A 19290-nucleotide genomic window follows, 5' to 3' on the forward strand; every position below is an offset into this window, starting at 1 on the left:
CTCCAGGGACCATTTTAAGGAGTGTCGGCATCGTGGGGGGTGGACAGGTCACAGCTGTATGAACCACTTGAATTAACTTCATCACCTGCACTTGTAAAGCCTGCTGCTTGGTGGCAAGGGCCTGGATCAGCTACTCCATTTTTAAGTATATCTCTGGGGATAGGAGAACAAAACAAAAAAAAAAATAAACAAACCTGCAGACTTCTCCAGCCCTTACTGACTTCTTGACCCCTGACTAACCAGGCGGGGATTATTCCCTTGGCCCGTGCACAAGATGGGTTGAAACTGGGAGGCCCCAGGAAAGGAGAAAAGAAAAAAAAACTCTGAAAAGGAGGTTTTGAGGGTTGTTTTTTTTTCCTGCTTTGCAGCTGTGGATCCTTGTCTGTGCTTCATGCTTCAAGCAAGTGATCCCACTGCTGCTACCTCAGTGGCTTGGATACAACCAGAGGAAACCACCAGTAGATTCTGGCTGTGCTTCAGTGTCCTTTACAGTGAAATTAAATAAACAAAATGGCCACTGCCCTTCACGTCAGGATAAGATATGCAAACAAAAGCAAACAGTGCAGCAGTTTATCTTAATCTCAGGAGAGTGCAGGCAATACACAGTCTTTTATAACAGCAGCAACAAGCGACAGCCCAGCTCACCTTAGCTTCAGGGAACAGTTAGTCTTCAGACATAGCAAGTCTTAACATATGGGAACTCTCTCCTCGAACCCCGGGGCCTCCCTAAGCCTTCTAGGCCCTGAGGTCTTATGCTCTGGTGAAGGGCTCCTCCTTCCACCCAGGATTCCCAGAAGGTTTAACCCTTAAGGAAGACCGGACAAGATAGCTGTGCCTGGTCCTTTAAGGTAGTCTGAGGGAGATGCCTGTAAACTCCCTCAAGTGGTTCAAGTGCTAAAACTCCAAGAAATGTCAAGTTTTTGATTTTCTTTTGCGTTGTAAAGGTGAAGTGCCTATTGACCCCTGGCTCACACTTTTCATGTAGCCCCAACACCTCCTACACTTAGAATTGCTGCTTGTTTTCTTAGCCTAGTTTCCTACAGGGAAACTGGTCTTATATAGCATGTCTGTGTGTGTGTCTCCCCTTCCAGAATTGCATGTCTCCCAATAATTAACGGTTCATCCAATTTCATTCAAATTTCTGCCACAGATGGTAGAGAACCCAGTGAACTCTGCCTTATATTTTTTTTTGTGTGTCCTTGATGTCCCAACACTTCTTATTTTTTATAGGGTGGCAGGTCATTCAGTTGAAATCTCAGAAAAGTTAGGTTAGAACATTGTGATGTCATTGAGCCATTTTTAAAACTGCCTTGTCATTGGTTAGTAGTTATATATCCATTTCTGTACCGAAGAAGGAAACTAAGCATCAGGAAATATTGACTTCTCCCTTTGTTTTATCTATTGTATACTGAACTGCTACTTTTACACAAATGGATATCAAATATCTCTTTATTTTTTTGCGGAATAAATTAGTTTGGGAGGATCCTATTGCCTATATGAGCATTTGGTTTAATGGTGTTTTATTTGGGGAGGGGGGGGGAGGGGTATGAGGCATGGATAATCATCTCAATAGAACCCATGAAGAACAAATCTCCATATGCCCTGAGAATTTTTTCATAAACACAAAATAGGGGAAACTCCCAAAGACATCTGATGGTTAATTTCTTATCACTATTATATATGAGTTCCCTGTTGCCAGGCACACTGGCCGGACGTTAGACAACTCACCTTCAAGATTATGAAATCGGGACAAAAATTCCTCCAGTTTCTTTAGTGCTTTGCTAAGCTCTTTACAGGCTGAAGATTTCAAGATCTCCACACATTTTCGAAGAGTGGCCACTAGCTCATCTTTAGCCAACATCCTGAAAGATAAGCAGCCACTCAAAATGTTAACTGCTAAACATGAAAACACCTATAAAAATAATAAAAGGCTGAGTTTTCTACCATGAATGAGATGCCTTGGAGGTTGAAATATCTTTTATGGGACCACCAAAAAAATTATTAACATTTATTATTTAGCATGTTTTCCTGGTCATAAGGCCATTCAAAGTGGTGAATAGAAGCAGACTAGCTGCGACAATAATAAAAAAATATATATATACATTATCTTTTACTGTCTCAAAGGTCAATTCATCAGATGTCTTGAGCAGTTAAAGAAATTTTATACTGAGTAGGCCATTTTTTCCAGAATCATAAAAACCTTCAGTGATGGTTTCACCATCTCCCCGGAATTTTAGTAGGCTACGATTGTCTTATCACACCAGGAAAAGATTACATTTGAAGATGGAATCTTTGTGATCTCGAATGCTCGTGTACTACCACATTTTACAATCTTTTTATGTTTCCAATAAAAGATTACCACAACTACTAAGATTCAATTGTTTTTCCAGGCAATTAGAACTCTTGAGTTATCATTCCCTAAGGTTGCATTGCTTAAATATCCTTTCAGTTAGAAGTCTAATCTAGCCACTCCTGCAGTAATCTAAGCACATTGGGGTACATTTTAAAAGGGCGCACGCGGGCGTACATGTGCGCACAAGGGGATGCACAATTGTGCACCTTGCGTGCGCCAAGCCGTGCTGCCTTCCCCCATTCCCTCATAGGCTGAAATCGGAGAGGCCTGTGAGGGAACTTCCCTTCCCCCTAGCCTGACCTTCCCACCCTTTCCCCTAACCTTCCCCCCCCCCAGCCCTACTCTAACCTCCCCAAAAGTTTTATCATACCTTTTGCGCCTGCCTCTGGGCATGCGCAAGTTGCGTATGCCGGCAGCCTGCCGGCACGCGATTCTTCAACACAGCGGCAATTAGCCACTGTGTCGGAGGCCTCTGGCCCCGCCCCTTTTTGCAAGCCCCGGGACTTACACGCATCTCGGGGCTTTACGTACATCGCTGGGCCTTTTTTAAATAGGCCCGGTGTGCATAAATCCTCTGGATTTATGCGCGTAGGGCTTTTAAAATCCGGCCCATTATGTTTTGCTCTTTCTCCAGTGAAAATGATTTGCATAATGGGTTTGACATGTGAAACCACTCAATTTAGATATGTAGAAATAAAGATCAGACAAATCACAGACAATACCTTTTTATTGACTAGCTTTTGAGAATTTTATATTCCTTTCATTTGGTTAATACAGAATGCACTGTGCACAATATTTGAAATAAGATACTATACTGTAGATTAGAGCAGTGGTTTCTCAACCTTTTTTCTGTCGGGACACACCTGACAGATGGTTCTCACATGCGTGACACACTGACCCATGATCGTCACAGGGCTAGATGTAAATGTACAGTTTGCATCCACGGGAACCCCCCTGATCCACAATAATGGATGTAAAGCAGAATTATGACATTCCCCATTCAACTCACTCTACAAAAAAGATATTCTGGTTCTGGTGTCATCTCAGTAACAGCAACTCAAACTCCTTCTACTTTCAGGCTCAATAGCCCTACTTATGAAAAGACAGCAGTTTACCACCAATGCATGTCCTCTTGAGAAAACGCAACAAATAAGACTGATAAAACACTTACATGCTAGTAAAATATCTCTGTAACAGACACAGAACCGACCTAACATACTCCCAGGATCTGTAGTAATGCACATAAACTAATCCACACACAGTTACACCTGTATTATGGAATACACTCAAACAGGAGCAACCCTATCTATGAAAAGGCAACACTACAAATATTAAATCAGGCCCTAAAAACCAATACACCTCTTAATAGGTGGGCCCAGGCGGAATCGCCGAGCCCACTCCAATAACGGACGCGCCACCCAGGGCCCAGCGGCGGTCCGTAGGAGCAGGAGGGCGGGGCGAGAGGGAGCGAGCTTAGGGCGTCATTAGCGGGCGCCCGCGGCGCCGGCAGATGACGCAACGGCCCCCTTAAAGGGCCGTGGCCGACCAGCAGCCACCCCTTTTTAGACGAGAGCAGCGAGCAGGGCGAAAGCAGAGCAGCAGCAGCACCGAAAAAACTCGCCACACGGTAAGCCTCCTCACCCCCGATAACCCACCCCAAACTTGTCCCGGCAGCCTCCCGAGGTTCGTCTGCCTGCAGAAAGGCAGGCCGCCCCCACCCTCACCACCCGCCCTCCACGGCAGGCATACCCCCAAGCAGCATGCCCGGCTCCGACCTCCCCTATGCTTTGTCCCGGACACGCCGCCCCCCTGCAGGCTGGACTCCGCCTTCCCGCGATCCCCCAGCAGCGGCAGGTGCCGGCACCCTCCCGCGGCTACGATCCGCATCATGCGCCGCTCGGCCAGGTTACCCCAGCAGGCCGGACCCCCCTCGCCCCCGCGCAGCAGCTGCTGGCGCCGGCCGGTCAAAACATTACCGCCACGCTGCTGGGCCGCACCCCCCCTGCAGGTCGGGCCCCGATCCCCCGCTCCCTCCCGCTGCCGCAGGCACCGGCACCCGCCCGGGCTCACAAAAAAAAAAAAAAATACCCCATGCGCCTCACGCCCCCCCCCCCACCGCGGCGGCCCCCACCGCCAGCGCGCCACTACCCCCCCCCACGCATGCCCGCTGCCCCCCCCACACGGCGGCACTCAGACGGCCCCTACCGCCAGCGCAAAAAAAAAAAAAAAAAAATCGGCCCCGCTGCCCCACGTGGCCGCCGGCGGCCCCCCGGGTTGCATTGCCTCGCGCCCAAGCCTACAGCTTAAAAAATAAATAAATAAATAAATAAATAAATGTACATGTATTTATATAATAATAAACCTTAAAGCATATTTTATTACCAAAAAAAAAAAAAAAAATTTTTAAATTACTAATAAAAACATAGATGCGATGTGTTTGAATTGCTTGTTTGTGTGACCGTCGCCTATCATGTCACTATGGCCGGGGGGAGCCCAGCTACCCCCCCCCCCCCGTGACGGCCCAGGAGGACCCACGATGACCCACGAGCCGAAGGGGGGCGAAGGTAAGTGGCGCACGCCCGAGCCGGGGAAGAAGGAAACGGTGGGGGGGATGCGGGGCGTTTGGGGGGCCCCCGAGGGAAGCAGGCAACCTAGAAGCCGGAGGGGGGCAGAGGGAGCCAGTTGACTTCGCACGGGCAGCGGGGCCCAGGCACAAGCAAAGGCTGCTCCGGTGATTTAGCGGAGCAGAAAAGTCAGCATGACAGTCCAGAGGAGGTAATCGGGAGGGACCGGGGAAGAGGAGCAGCAGGATAGAGGGACAAAAAAAAAAAAAAGGGGGCAGAAGAATAATGGGAGCACTGCGAGTTTCGCCGCTGAGTGCAAGGGGCGGCGAGTTTGAATACAGCGAAACGAAAAAAGGGAGGGAAATGAAAAGCAGGTGCTAGCAAGCCTTTAACTCAAAGGGGGCGAACTGGCCGCGGGAGGGCCCTGGAGCCCGGGGGGGGGGCTCAAAAAGGGCAGCGCGGATAGCTCAGTTGGCAGAGCGAAAGGGCAGCAGAGAATTAGTGGGAGCCTTAAGCCACGGGTTCAATTCCTGTTAAAAAAAAAAAAAAAAAAAAGGGTCGTCTTCGTAATTTAATAGGGAGAGCCGGTACCGGTATGAATTGCTGCTTGATCAATATTAACAACAGCACACTTTCTTACAGCATTTGTAGACACAGAATGTCACCCCGCAGAAATACAGGTCGGGCATCGAGGTCCGGGAGTACGGCCCATTCGCAAAGAATGACAAGATCCAAGGCGGCAGAAAAAGGCATCAACGCAGGAGGAACGACGAGCCCCAAGCCGCCAAGGAAACAGAAGACCCGTGGCAGGAAGAGAACAAGAGGCGAGCGTGGAAGGAGCGGAGGAGTGGATGGCAGAGCTCCAGTCATTGAGAAATCCACACCTGCCGGACCAGTTATCGATGTAACTACTGAAGGGGTAGCAGCAGAGGCAGTGGAGATGGAAGCTGAAAACGCTCCCAACAAGGAGCAGGATACGGCGAGCCAGCCGAACATCACTCAGCCACGTTATAGAGACCGCTCCCCGAACTATGATAGAGGGACAGGCGAAGACTGGCAGTGTACCACGCCAGGATATAATAACTACCAAGAAAGTGAGTCCCACCCCCACAACCAATATGAGCGCAACTATCCGGAAGATTATCCCTGGATGTCCCAAGACGGCTTAGGAGAGATCCAGGGAGGAACGAGAAATTGGAACACCGGGAGAGGTAGGCAAAGATGGAAAAATCAAGCCACCCACCCTAGTTGGAACTTCACGACGAGACCACCGTACGAGCAACTACAAGGAAATACATACGAACAACAATACCGACACGAAGAGCGGGATTGGGCAGAACCCCCCCGACGAGTACCACAATACCAGGACTCAGACGTGGGACAAAACACATCTCTGCAGTACTCAAGACCTACTTTTCATGACACGGGAGCAGGACCAAGTACGAACAGCGCAGCACGGGGAGGGTTCGACTGGAGCCCGAGGACCGCGACCCAAATTAGAGGCAGAGGTTTAACACTGCAAGGAAAGCAAAGAGGGTCACAGGGCAACGAAAGAGAACAAGACGAGCAACCATATACAAGGCAAGCAAGGCAGCCGCAGATACAGGAACGAACAGAGGGTGAGTGTGGGAGCAAAGACGGGGACACGGGGCTCAAGGATCCGTTAGATGGGGCAGAGCGTACAGGGTCGCGCAATAGCTCCAGTTCAGGGAAGAAGAGCCATAAAGCTAAGCGCAAGCGAAGAGACAGCACCAGCTCAAGTAGCTCCTCTAGCTCTTCTAGCTCATCATCCTCCGAGTCTAACAGCGACGAGCAAGAACCCAAGAAATGGAGCAACAAAGACTCAAGAGGGCCACCCGCACTGATGACGTTATCCGAGTTATGGGAGGAAGTGCCCAAGCGACTAAGAAAGAAGATACAGAAGAAGAAATACATAGATATCTTTAGCATACTATTAGGAAGACGGAAAGCCGAGGGGCACAAAAAGTCAAAAACAATGCACAACAAAGAAAAGGAGAGGAGAATACCGAAGACTATAGTTAATTGGCTTACGTCGTTTCTATACATGGCCAGCGTAGTCGGTAGGAAGGATCCTTCACAATACGGACCGATGTTGGCATATGCAGTCAATATCGCCAGAGCTTATCAGCAACACGGCGGATGGTCGTGGCTAAATTACGACGAACAGTTTCGGGATAAGATGGAGGAGAACCGATATATGACATGGGGAACTCAAGACGTCAGTCTTTGGATTCAGCACATGACGTGCAAAACAGCAGAGCAAGGAGTGAGAGCTAGGAACTCAAGAAGAGCTTCCCCGTATAGATTAGCAACGAAGCCGCTACAAGCACACGACAACACTTGTTGGAAGTATAACAAAGCGGTATGTACATTTCAGGACTGCAAATTCAAGCACGTGTGCACGATTTGCGCCGCACCACACCCGATGATAAAATGCAACAAGAAAGCATCGCCGGGGAGTAAGGTTAATCCATGAGAAGATACAATTTGAGAAAGCACCTTCGCCAATACAACTGGAAGCGTTGAAACCATGGCTCCAGATGTATCCAAACAAGGACAAGGCAAATAAAATCTGGCAAGGATTCAAAGAAGGGTTCATTATCCCATTTCAGGGACAAATACAAGGAGAAAATACCAACAACTCTCCTTCGGCAACGAAGCACAAGGACATCGTGCTGGAGAAGCTACAAACGGAATTAGAATTAGGAAGAATCGCAGGTCCATTCGGGCGACAACCATTCCACCTCATGTGCCTATCGCCATTAGCTGTAATCCCGAAGAAGGAAAAAGGGAAGTATCGACTCATATTAAATTTATCATTTCCTCCGGGAAGGTCGGTAAACGACCACTTGCTGCAGGAGGACTGTTCGGTGCAATATGCATCTTTCGATTCAGCACTGGCACTGCTGCGGACATGTGGAAAAGGAGCGCTGATGGCGAAGGCAGACATTGAGTCCGCCTTCAGGCTACTTCCAGTTCACCCAGATAGCTTCCCATTGCTCGGTTTTACCTTCAACAACCAATTTTATTTTGACAAATGCATGCCCATGGGGTGCTCCATTTCATGCGCTTACTTCGAGCTCTTCAGCACGTTCCTGCATTGGGTCGTAGCAAAGAAAGCGGAATCGAACAATATCATTCACTACCTCGACGATTTTCTATTCGTCGGCCCCCAAGATTCCAACTCATGCGGAAGCCTGCTCGCGCAGTTTCAGTTAGTCACCGCCGAATTAGGAGTGCCACTAGCCAACAACAAGACGGAAGGCCCAGCAACAACGATATCATTCTTAGGCATAGAGCTGGATTCAAAGAGAATGACAGCGAGTCTACCCATAGAAAAAGTAGCGAAGCTTTGCGACATGATCCGGCAAGCGGGATCCGCAAAGAAAATAACACTGCGAGACGCGCAAGCCATATTAGGAACCCTGAACTTCGCCTGCCGGGTAATCCCTATGGGAAGAGCGTTTATGAGGAGGTTAGCGGCAGCAACCGTAGGGATAAAGAAGCCGCATCATTACCTGCGGGTGTCAAAAGAGATTAAAGATGACTTCAGAATTTGGAACTCCTTCCTAGACAAATACAACGGAGTGTCCGTCATTCAAGATGCCCCGCTATCCAATCAGGACCTGAACATACAAACAGATGCCTCGGGCGGATGGGGATTCGGAGCCCTGTGTCAAGGGGAATGGTGCGCGGAACCTTGGCCGGAGGAATGGAAAGAGAAGGGCATAACAAAAAACATCACTTTCTTAGAGCTTTTCCCAATATGGGTAACGCTGGTGCTGTGGAGCAAGAAACTAAGCAACCGTCACATCATATTCTGGTGCGACAACCAGGCGGTAGTGCACGTCTTGAACGCACAATCAGCAAAATGCGCGCTAGTGGTTAATTTACTGAGGGAAATAGTGTTGCAGGCGCTTAAACACAACATAACCATAAGAGCTAGACATGTGCCAGGGGCGTTAAACGGCGCGGCCGACGCGTTATCCCGTGCTAAATGGAATTTATTTCGCAAGCAGGTCCCTACAGCAGACGAATCACCGACAGCAATGCCGGATCGGTTATGGCAAATTGGTCTGCCACAACAAAAGACCTGCTCCGAAGATCAGTAGCGACGGCGACATGGACCTCTTATTGCAGGAGCTACGAAATAGTATCCAGTTTCCTTCGGGAAAACGGCTGGAGACAAGGACCGGCAAAAGAAGAGCTTCTCATTAAATTCATCGCCTCGGAAAAAGACAATGGAGTATCCAGGAACACAGTTATCAAGCGTCTGGCCGGAGCAGCATTCTTTTTCAAAGCCTTCGGATGGGGCGACCCCACGAAATCATTCCTGATAAGAAAAATGTTGACGGGATGGGCAAGGAAGATCGGCCCCAACAGAGACGGGAGGCACCCTATCACGCACCTCATGTTGAAAGCGTTATGGGAAGCGTTAGCGGAAATCTGCTCATCTAATTTCGAGACCAAGTTATTCAGGCTCGCTTTCTCGCTGGCATTCTTCGGAGCGCTCAGAATCAGCGAACTAGTGGCCCGCAACAAGAAAGGTGAGGGAGAGAATGGGTTGATGCGGAAGAATGTCCAGTGTACATCGGAGACCCTCAGCATTACAATAAACAGATCAAAGACCGATCAGCAAGGGAAAGGCGTTACATTAAACCTCAATAGAATAGCGGGCTGTAAGACATGCCCAATCTTTAACTCACTAGAATATCTAGCCGCCCGTCCAGAAGGAGGCAAACATCTACTGATACATCACGACGGATCGCCACTGACAAGATTCCAGCTGATAGCAGTACTAAAAGCAGCGGCAACCAAATTGGAGTGGGACACGGGGAAGCTCAGCTCCCATTCGTTCCGAATCGGTGCGGCGACAAGTGTGGCGCAGGCTGGATTAGACAGGGAAACAATTAAGAAGATCGGAAGATGGAGATCGAACGCCGTCGACACTTACGTACGGCTGGACAAGGTTATATTCAATCGCATTAACCAAACCTATTGATTCTATTTTACAGAACAACAGAGGGTACAGCGGTCTGCCTGGATCATTGGCCACTCATACGTAAGATGGGCAGCCAAGAGAGCGATCGGACGACCGTATGGGCAACACCTCGGTCTGGCAACACAAGGATGGAACATCACTTGGCAAGGAAAATCGGGCATGCATTGGACGCAATTATTGCCCTGGTTACGGCGCCTGAAAGAATCCAAGGCGGCTCCAGACGCGATAATCCTGCATCTGGGGGGCAACGACCTGAATTCACTAACAGGCAAAAGTTTAATACAAATGATACAGAGAGACTTAGTATTAATATCTGAAATATACCCGAACACCGCATTGGTCTGGTCAGAGATCATTCCGAGGCCCAAGTGGAAGGACTCTAAATTGTGGAGCAGAGGTAGAAAGAAGGTTAATAAGCAGATGGAAACATGGACACGTAAGAGAGGTTGGCACCAGATTAGACATCAATGGGCAGAGGACGGGTGTCAGGGTTTGTACAGAGAGGACGGGATTCACTTATCCGACATAGGATATGACATATTTAATAATATGTTACAGGATGCAATAGAAGCAGTGGGTTTAAAGTTAGAAAAAGGCCGCAGCTAGTCAAGTAAATGGGGGAACGCGAGGCAAGGTTACACCTACCTCGCGTTATGGCGGTTACCCGGGCCGGATGACTATATGGTAAGGGATGCCGGAGGCATCACCGGACGGCGTGATAGCCGTCAGCGCCAGGGGAGGCGTGGAAAAGGCGGTGGTGCGGCAAAGCGCACATGGCGGGACCCACGGCGGCCCTGGCTAAAAAGACGCCTGGCTAGGTACGGCGGGCAGTTAAGGGAAGCGCATTTGGCTCGGGTATACCAGAGAAGTTATTCAAAATGTAAAAGGAATAAAGCTGCGGCCTTTTGTTTATACCAATTAACAGTTGTAACGTGTTTATTTGATCATGGTGTGGTAGTGGGGTAAAAACAAATGGGAAAAGAGGGCTGGCGGAAAAGGAACGCCAATACAAATTGAGCGGGTGGTGGCTGCTAACGTTAATAGGTGGGCCCAGGCGGAATCGCCGAGCCCACTCCAATAACGGACGCGCCACCCCGGGCCCAGCGGCGGTCCGTAGGAGCAGGAGGGCGGGGCGAGAGGGAGCGAGCTTAGGGCGTCATTAGCGGGCGCCCGCGGCGCCGGCAGATGACGCAACGGCCCCCTTAAAGGGCCGTGGCCGACCAGCAGCCACCCCTTTTTAGACGAGAGCAGCGAGCAGGGCGAAAGCCCACCCACCCACCCTGCAGGAAGTTCAAAAAAAAAAAAAAGTTAGATAGGTATACGGGAAAACCGAAAGGGTAAGTTAGAAGTCTGTGTTAGTCAAATTCTTAATCACGGGATACAAGGGAAGGGTTATTGTCGCAGCTTGAAGGAAGGCGGTTACCCGGGCCGGATGACTATATGGTAAGGGATGCCGGAGGCATCACCGGACGGCGTGATAGCCGTCAGCGCCAGGGGAGGCGTGGAAAAGGCGGTGGTGCGGCAAAGCGCACATGGCGGGACCCACGGCGGCCCTGGCTAAAAAGACGCCTGGCTAGGTACGGCGGGCAGTTAAGGGAAGCGTATTTGGCTCGGGTATACCAGAGAAGTTATTCAAAATGTAAAAGGAATAAAGCTGCGGCCTTTTGTTTATACCAATTAACAGTTGTAACGTGTTTATTTGATCATGGTGTGGTAGTGGGGTAAAAACAAATGGGAAAAGAGGGCTGGCGGAAAAGGAACGCCAATACAAATTGAGCGGGTGGTGGCTGCTAACGTTATTAGGAAAACAGAACTAGCAAGCAGCTATAGATCCCCACACAGAAATAATTGTAAAACTATACTAATAAGCAGAATAAATGTTTCACAACTATGAACAGAATAACATCCAACAATTAAAAACTCATAAAAACTATTAAAAATTCTCCAAACACCAATAAAATATTTCAAAAAAAGCAGACACATCACATAATATTAAATAATTAAAATAGCAGTCAATCAAGAAAAATAAACTTAAAAAGCCACCTTTACTTACCCCCTCCAGCAGCTCTCCTACTCCTCTTCCATGCAGGCTGTAGCACACACCAGAAGCAGCAGTAGTGGCTAAGCTCTATACTCATGGTCCTCTTCCTTAGGGCCCATGTCTCTCACACACACACACACACACCATACCAGTCATGCCCCCATGACCAGTTTCTGTCTCTCACACACCAATCATCTCCCAGTCTTTGACAAACACACCAGTTACCTTCCTGAACAGTTTCTCTCATGCCATACACACACACACAGGCTTCCCACTCCCGTGTTCCACTTACATATATGGGCTTCTCACTCTCATAATCACTTTCTCTTTCTCACATACACTCACCAGTCTCTCACTCCCATGCTTGTTCTCTCCACATGCACAGGCTTCTCATTCCCATAATCACTTTCTTTCTCTCCCACATACACACACACCAGTCACCTGATCTCTCTCATGCATACACACACACAGGCTTCCCACTCCCATGTTCTCTTTCAGATATACAGGCTTCTCACTCCCATGCTGTATCTCACACACTCCCAGCTTTCTCACTCCCATGCTCACTCTTCACATGCACAGGCTTCTTATTCCCATAATCACTTTCTTTCTCTCTCTCACATACACACAAACACACACCAGTCACCTGATCTCTCTCATGCATACACACACACACATAGGCTTCCCACTCTCATGTTCTCTTTCAGATATACAGGCTTCTCACTCCCATGCTGTGTCTCACACACACACAGGTTTCTCACTCCCATGCCCACTCTTCACCTGCACAGGCTTCTCATTCCCATAATCACTTTCTCTCTCTCTCTCTCACACACACCCGTCACCTGATCTCTCTCATGCATACACACACACAGGCTTCCCACTTCCATGTTCTGTCTTACATACACAGGCTTCTCCCTCCCATGCTGTGTCTCACACACACCCAGGTTCTCACTCCCATGCTCACTCTCTTCACATGCACAGGCTTCTCATTCCCATAATCACTTTCTCTGTTACACACACACCCAGTCTCTCTCTCATTTCCATGCTCGCTCTCCACGTGCACAGGCTTCTCATTCCCTGAATCACATTCTCTCTCTCACATTCACATACACACCAGTCACACCGTCACCTTACCAACCAGTCTCTCTCATATACATGCACACACACAGGCTTCCCACTCCCATGTTCTCTCTCACATAATCAGGCTTCTCACTCCCATGCTTTCTTTCACATACACCCCCACAACACCAGGCTTCTTACTCCCATGCTTTCTCACATACCCAGATTTCTCACTTCCATGCTTTTTCTCTCTCTCTCTCTCACACACACACACACATCCCTGACTGTCTCACACTCTCACATACACATCAGTCATCTCCTTGAGCAGTCACTTTCATTGTCTCTCACATATACACATACATCAGCTCTCTGACCAGTTTCTCTCAATCGCACACATACTCCCGATCAAATACATTCTCTCACTTACACACAGGCTCTCAATCACACACATTCTCTCACTTACACACAGGCTGGCTGGCTGCTTCTCTCTCTTTCTGTCACTCACTTCCTCTCTCCCCCCCCCCAGCACAAACGGTAGCTGCTCCTCCTCCTCCAGCCCCCGCAGGCCAAGAAGGAAGAATTCCATCGATTGCGGGAGGCTCATGCTGCTCTCTCCTTTCCCGATTACCGTCTGCTGCAATAGCTTGGGGGCTGATGCAGTGGCGTAGCCAGAATTGATTTTTTGGGTGGGCACAAGGTTAACATGGGTGGGCTGTAGGCATGCAGGTCTACTAGTTGTTTTTTTACTGATAAATAATGCCAAATTATGCAGCATAGCATTCACATCTGCGCCTAAGTATGAGGTTTACTTAATGATACAAACATAATTCACGGTGATTTGTGGTACTTTAGCCTTCTTATTATTACGATTTTATACACGGCTCCTACCTGTCCATACATTTTGAGAGAGCGGTTGTGTTGCTTATATTTAAATTGCTAACATCTCAAAATATAGATATATATTTTTACCTTTGTTGTCTGATCTTTGTATTTTTCTAATCAGTTGGTCCTGGTCTCTTTTTCCCATTTTTTCCCTTATAGCTCATTTCCTAATTCCTTTTCAGTGTCTTTCTTCTATTACTGTCTTCTTCCCTTCCACACACACACACACACACACACACACATACACGCTTTCTCTCACAGACTCCCTCTAACACACTCAAGCTCTCACTCTCATATGCTCTCCCCCCCCCCCAAGCTCACATTCTCTGCAGACACACATACAAGTTATCACTTTCTCACCCCTCCCCAGGCTTATATTCTTATGCACACACAGACGCACATCCAGGCACCCATTCTCACCCACACACATAAACCCAGACTCCCATTCTCACCCACAAACCCATGCTCCCAGTCTCACCCACACATATTCAAGCTCCCATTCTCATCCATACATATACACATTTAAGGTAGTATTCTCACCCACACATACACACATTCAAGCACCCATTCTTATCCACATATTCAAGCTTCCATTCTCACCCACCCACACAAACCCAGGCTCTCATTCTCATCCATATATACACACATTCAAGCTCCCATTCTCACCCACCCACAAACCCAGGCTCCCATTCTCAACCACACATACACACATTCGAGCTCCCATTCACCCACATATTCAAGCTTCCATTCTCACCCATATACACACCCAGGCTCCAGTTTTCACCCACACACACTCCCATTCTCATCCACACATACACATTCAAGCACGTGCACAGCTTCCGCTTTCTCCCCCAGAGCAGGAAGATCAGCTGCCTCTCCTGCTGCCACCGGACTCCTGCTATCTTTGGGCGTCCAAACTTCCTGTCGGGGGGGGGGGAGGGTGGGTAGCGGAAGCGCAGTGCACAACGTCCGCTTCCTCCCTCCCCCCCCCAAGCAGGAAGATCGGCGGACCATACGGCCCGACGCCCGAAGATAGCAGGAGGCTGGTGGCAGCAGGAGAGGCAGCTGATCTTCCTGCTTTGGGGGAGAAAGCGGAAGCTGTGCGCGGCGCTTCCGCTCCCCCACCCCCAAACAGGAAGTTCGGCGGGCTGTTTGGCCCGAAGATAGCAGGAGAACGGGTGGCAGCAGGAGAGGCCAGCTGATCTTCCTGCATTGGGGGGAGGAAGCAGAAGCTGCGCACGGCGCTTCCGCTCCCCCCCCCCCCCCCCCCCCCGCCGAACAGGAAGACCGGTTGGCCATACGGCCGCAGCAGCGCTTCCCCATGTGTGCCGTGATGGCGCGCGAGGCGTGGGTTCTCTTGTTCGCTGTCGCGGGGATGGGATCCCGCGACAGCCTTGCAGTTCCGGTGCCAGTTGGGTGGGCCTGGGTCTAAGTTGGGTGGGCACCTGCCCACCCATGGCTACGCCACTGGGCCGATGCTGCAGCGGCCGCTGCTAGTTTATCACGCGGCACGGCCTTTCTTCTTCCCGCGCACCACTTCCTGTTCCGGGTCCGGGGGGGGGGGGGGGGAATGCAGGCGCGGGAAGAAGAAAAGGCCAGCCGCGGATGCCACAGCTTTTTTTTTTTTTTTTTGCACCGCTGCCGTTCCCGCTGGGCTTGAACGTGCTGATAGCTCGGCGGCAACGGCAGCAGGGAAGAACGAGCAGCGGGAGGGACCGGGAGCCACGCGACACACCTGCCGGTGCTTGGCGACACACTGGTGTGTCGCGACGCACCGGTTGAGAACCGCTGGATTAGAGCATACCCCCCGTTTTGTTTTCAAAACTGTAAAGCCAATGATAGGGGAGAGGGAAATTGATGTGACAGAGTCCTTCTTATCCACTCCATGTGTTAAGTCTACTCACTTTTGGAGATATGTAAATGATTTAGAGAGGGGTAAGAAAGGTAAGGGTTAGCAGCTATAGGAAACTACCATTGTGATAGAATTCAAGCACTCTTGGGACAGGTATAAGGGACAGTCATAGAAATAAGGCTGGCAGATTTCAACACTGCAATCAACCTACACTTTTAGCAGAAGCAAAAGGTGAGGTGATAAGGAAAAAACAAGCAGCAGATATATGAAGCATGACCTAGGGTAGAGGAAGGCAACTCCAGTCTTGAGTGTTGCAAGCTAGTTGGGTTTCAAGATGTCCACAATGAATATGTAAGAGATACATCTGCATACAGTGGAGGTGGAGCATACGAATACATTTCATGACTATTCAGTGTGGATAGCTTGAAAATCAGACCTGCTTGCCGCAGTCAAGGAATGAGGTTGCCTAACCCTGACCTAAAAATACCATAGACCAGGCTGGAAGACATAATCCACAATTCCCATAATCAACAGGTCAATGCTGGTAGTTTGGTGCTAGCCAGGTACTGTTCAGCAAGATGACAAGGAGAAAACAAAGGGCAGACAAAGGAAGCCTGACCTAGTGACACCACAGGGGCACTCATGTAGTCGGATCTGTCTGGAAGGCTATATAGGAAACCTAGAAAGCTCACTTGTGATGGTAGCTACATAGAATAGACTGTGATGCCGGCAGGCTATAAGAACAGAAATAACTATAAAACCTAGCAGCAACGCAGGTGCTCACATAGCTGGGTCTGGCAGGTAGGCTATTCAGGGGACCTAGGGTCATACTAGTATTGTCATCTATTTAAATTATTATGGAGCTTGTGGCTAGGCGTGGGAAAGGTGAGAGCTAATTGCTCATCTACCCAGGATGATGGAGTACAAATGAGGAAGACAAAAGACTGTCCTTGGTAGGGAGAAACCCAGCCCAAATATATATATATTTGATACAGCTTCTCTCTACCCCCTACTTTATATCCCTCCGGCACCCTGTGTTTAAAGTGCTACCTCACCCCGTGTATCCTTCCCCACGAGACCACCTTCGTCATTGTATGTGTCTTTCACTAAAATGTATGATATTTGAACATATCAAGTGAATGTAATTGACTACCCATGATATTTATGTCATGATGTAAACTGCTGTGATCTTCACTTGGAACAACGGTATATAAAATGGCTAAATCAACCAATCAACCAATCTTGCAGGCAGTTCCACATGGTCGCTGGTAGCTAAGATATATCCTTAGTGTGGATGAAATATCTGAGAAGACTGAAGAGGTTAGTTGGTCTTTTTCTGTTGTCATTTATTATGTTACATTAGTCCCTCCTGTCTCACCAAATCTATTTATGCCTGTTAGGCCAACGGTGATAATATTCATATAAATTCCCATAGTTACCTAAAGCAGTGGCTTTGACTCAAGTTTCATGCTGTACCCACACTTTTGGGTCATACACGGCTTTAGGAGAATTGTGGCACCCAGAAAACATCATTAAACACAGGATTATCACATTTTTGGGCAGCTTTCAGCCAGAAACCCTCCCACCCTTAGTTTTAGGTATTTTACAGGGCTGCAGCACAGAGCTCACAAGCCTTTAGAAATGTGATCTCAGGTTGTGGGTGAATTTCACCTACCTGGACAGATCCCAAACTAGCCCAATATCTGCAACCACCAATCCACCCCCCCATACATCTGTGGTCACAGACCCCCATACCTGCTTATTTCCTAGAAGCTGAATGAAAAAGTAGAGTGGTTTTCTCTTGTTTGAACGGCACTTCCAAGATGGCTGTGATTACTACGTCATTCTCCATAAATGGATTTGTTTTCAATGAGGAATCACCTTCAAAATGGCTGCGATTCTGACATCATTGACCTTATATGGTCCATCTCCAACATGGCGAATTCCTCTTACACGTCATTTCCTATATATGGTCATTACCATATTTAGAACACTAGACGTCATTTCCTGTTGGCTGCTTGGCAGTCGGAGGATTTCCTTTAAATTCAGCGTTTTTGCCGCGCTCAAGCTGTCAGTCGCAGAACAGATCGCTGGCAGGCTGCACTCTGATAGCACACGTAAGTACTCGCACTGTTGGATAGTAGCTCTCATTATAATACCATTGGAGTACAATACACACTATAATCCTCCTTGTACTATCATTTTTCAGCGCATAAGCAGATGCTGTTTCTAGTTAATGGACTGATTGAATACAGCCATACAGTAAGTTTGACTTCCAAGTCTAGCGTCATTGTAATATATTAGCTGTTTGGCATTTCATAAGAGCTCTTTATTTGTTTTCCACGCAGAATTACTCCGACAGTTTGTCATCACCTGGAGTTCCCTGAAGAAGGAGTAATAGACTCTGAAACACTGTGGTGTCGGAGGATACACTTCAGGACTGTACATACTATCTACTGTCGTGTGAATTGAGAGATACGTGCATTCATTAGTTATTTCATGTCTGCACTTACGATATAGCCTCAGATGGTGCATATTAAGTGTCTCAAGCAACCTATGATTAGACAAGCCCAGTGCTTTATGGGCTTCATAATATAAGCCAACAAGCATACTGTTGCAATATATGACGGTTCCAAAATACACCTGTACACAGAGTTCTTCATATAGCTGATTCTACTATTGTGTGATTTATTTCCTAGGAGCTACAGTTCTCATCACAGCATTGCTGATCCAAATAAAATAGCTGCCTTAATGGCGGAGAGATTTTTGTACTGTTGATAAGTCTCCAGAATTGTTTGATGGTTGGTACAGGATATTGCCTGATATTTTTAATGATTTAGCCTCACTGAAGTTTCGGAGAGCATTAAATAAAACATTTTTCTTTTGGGTCCCAGGTGACCCAAGAAATATCTGATATTCTTAATATCCCAGTTTACATTACACCTCTACTTGGTTTATTTGGTAGATGGACAGGCTCATTCATCCCTCCAAAATTTTGTAAACTGGTAGGGCAATTGTTACTTACAGTTTGTTTCATAATTGCAACTTTTTGGAACTTTCACCCTAATATGGACTGCTAGAAAGCACAAGTGTGTGATGTGGCTGATCTGGAAAAGCTTCGCTTTGATTTAGTTGCTGAATCATTTTGATACAACCAAGTGTGGGAGGTGTATCTTCAATATTATAGGCATACTGTATCCTCTGCTTTGTAGCCCATTGTATTCAAATATTAAAGTTTGCAATGGTATGTACACTGGTTATTGAGATTCTGTGTAGGCTGTGTATAATAATTTTTTCTGTTTTATGCTGGATGCCAAAAAAGAGAAAACTTCTTTTCAATAAATAAAGAGTTATAAAAAAACAAAACAAAACAAAACAACTTTTCACCTTGGTTTTCTGAGGAGTTATGCTCTTCAAAAATAGAGGGGCAAACATTAGGGCAAAAATGGCTACAGACTCTGTTGAATAAGAACATAAGAAATTGCCATGCTGGGTCAGACCTCGGGTCCATCAAGCCCA

The 19290-nt window shown here is 47.9% G+C and overlaps 1 protein-coding gene across 3 annotated transcripts in view; it reads right to left on the reverse strand.

The window, feature by feature from the left end:
• ORC3 (origin recognition complex subunit 3) overlaps positions 1-19290 on the reverse strand; it is a 211015-nt gene that overhangs the window by 87407 nt on the left and 104318 nt on the right. For all 3 annotated transcript variants that reach the window (XM_029595436.1, XM_029595435.1, XM_029595434.1), the window contains exon 14: positions 1729-1862. In XM_029595436.1, coding sequence (XP_029451296.1) covers positions 1729-1862 — 134 coding nt within the window. The remainder of the gene's footprint in view (positions 1-1728; positions 1863-19290) is intronic.

This window comes from Rhinatrema bivittatum, chromosome 3, assembly GCF_901001135.1.
Source record: "Rhinatrema bivittatum chromosome 3, aRhiBiv1.1, whole genome shotgun sequence".
Taxonomy (NCBI): Eukaryota; Metazoa; Chordata; class Amphibia; order Gymnophiona; family Rhinatrematidae; genus Rhinatrema; species Rhinatrema bivittatum.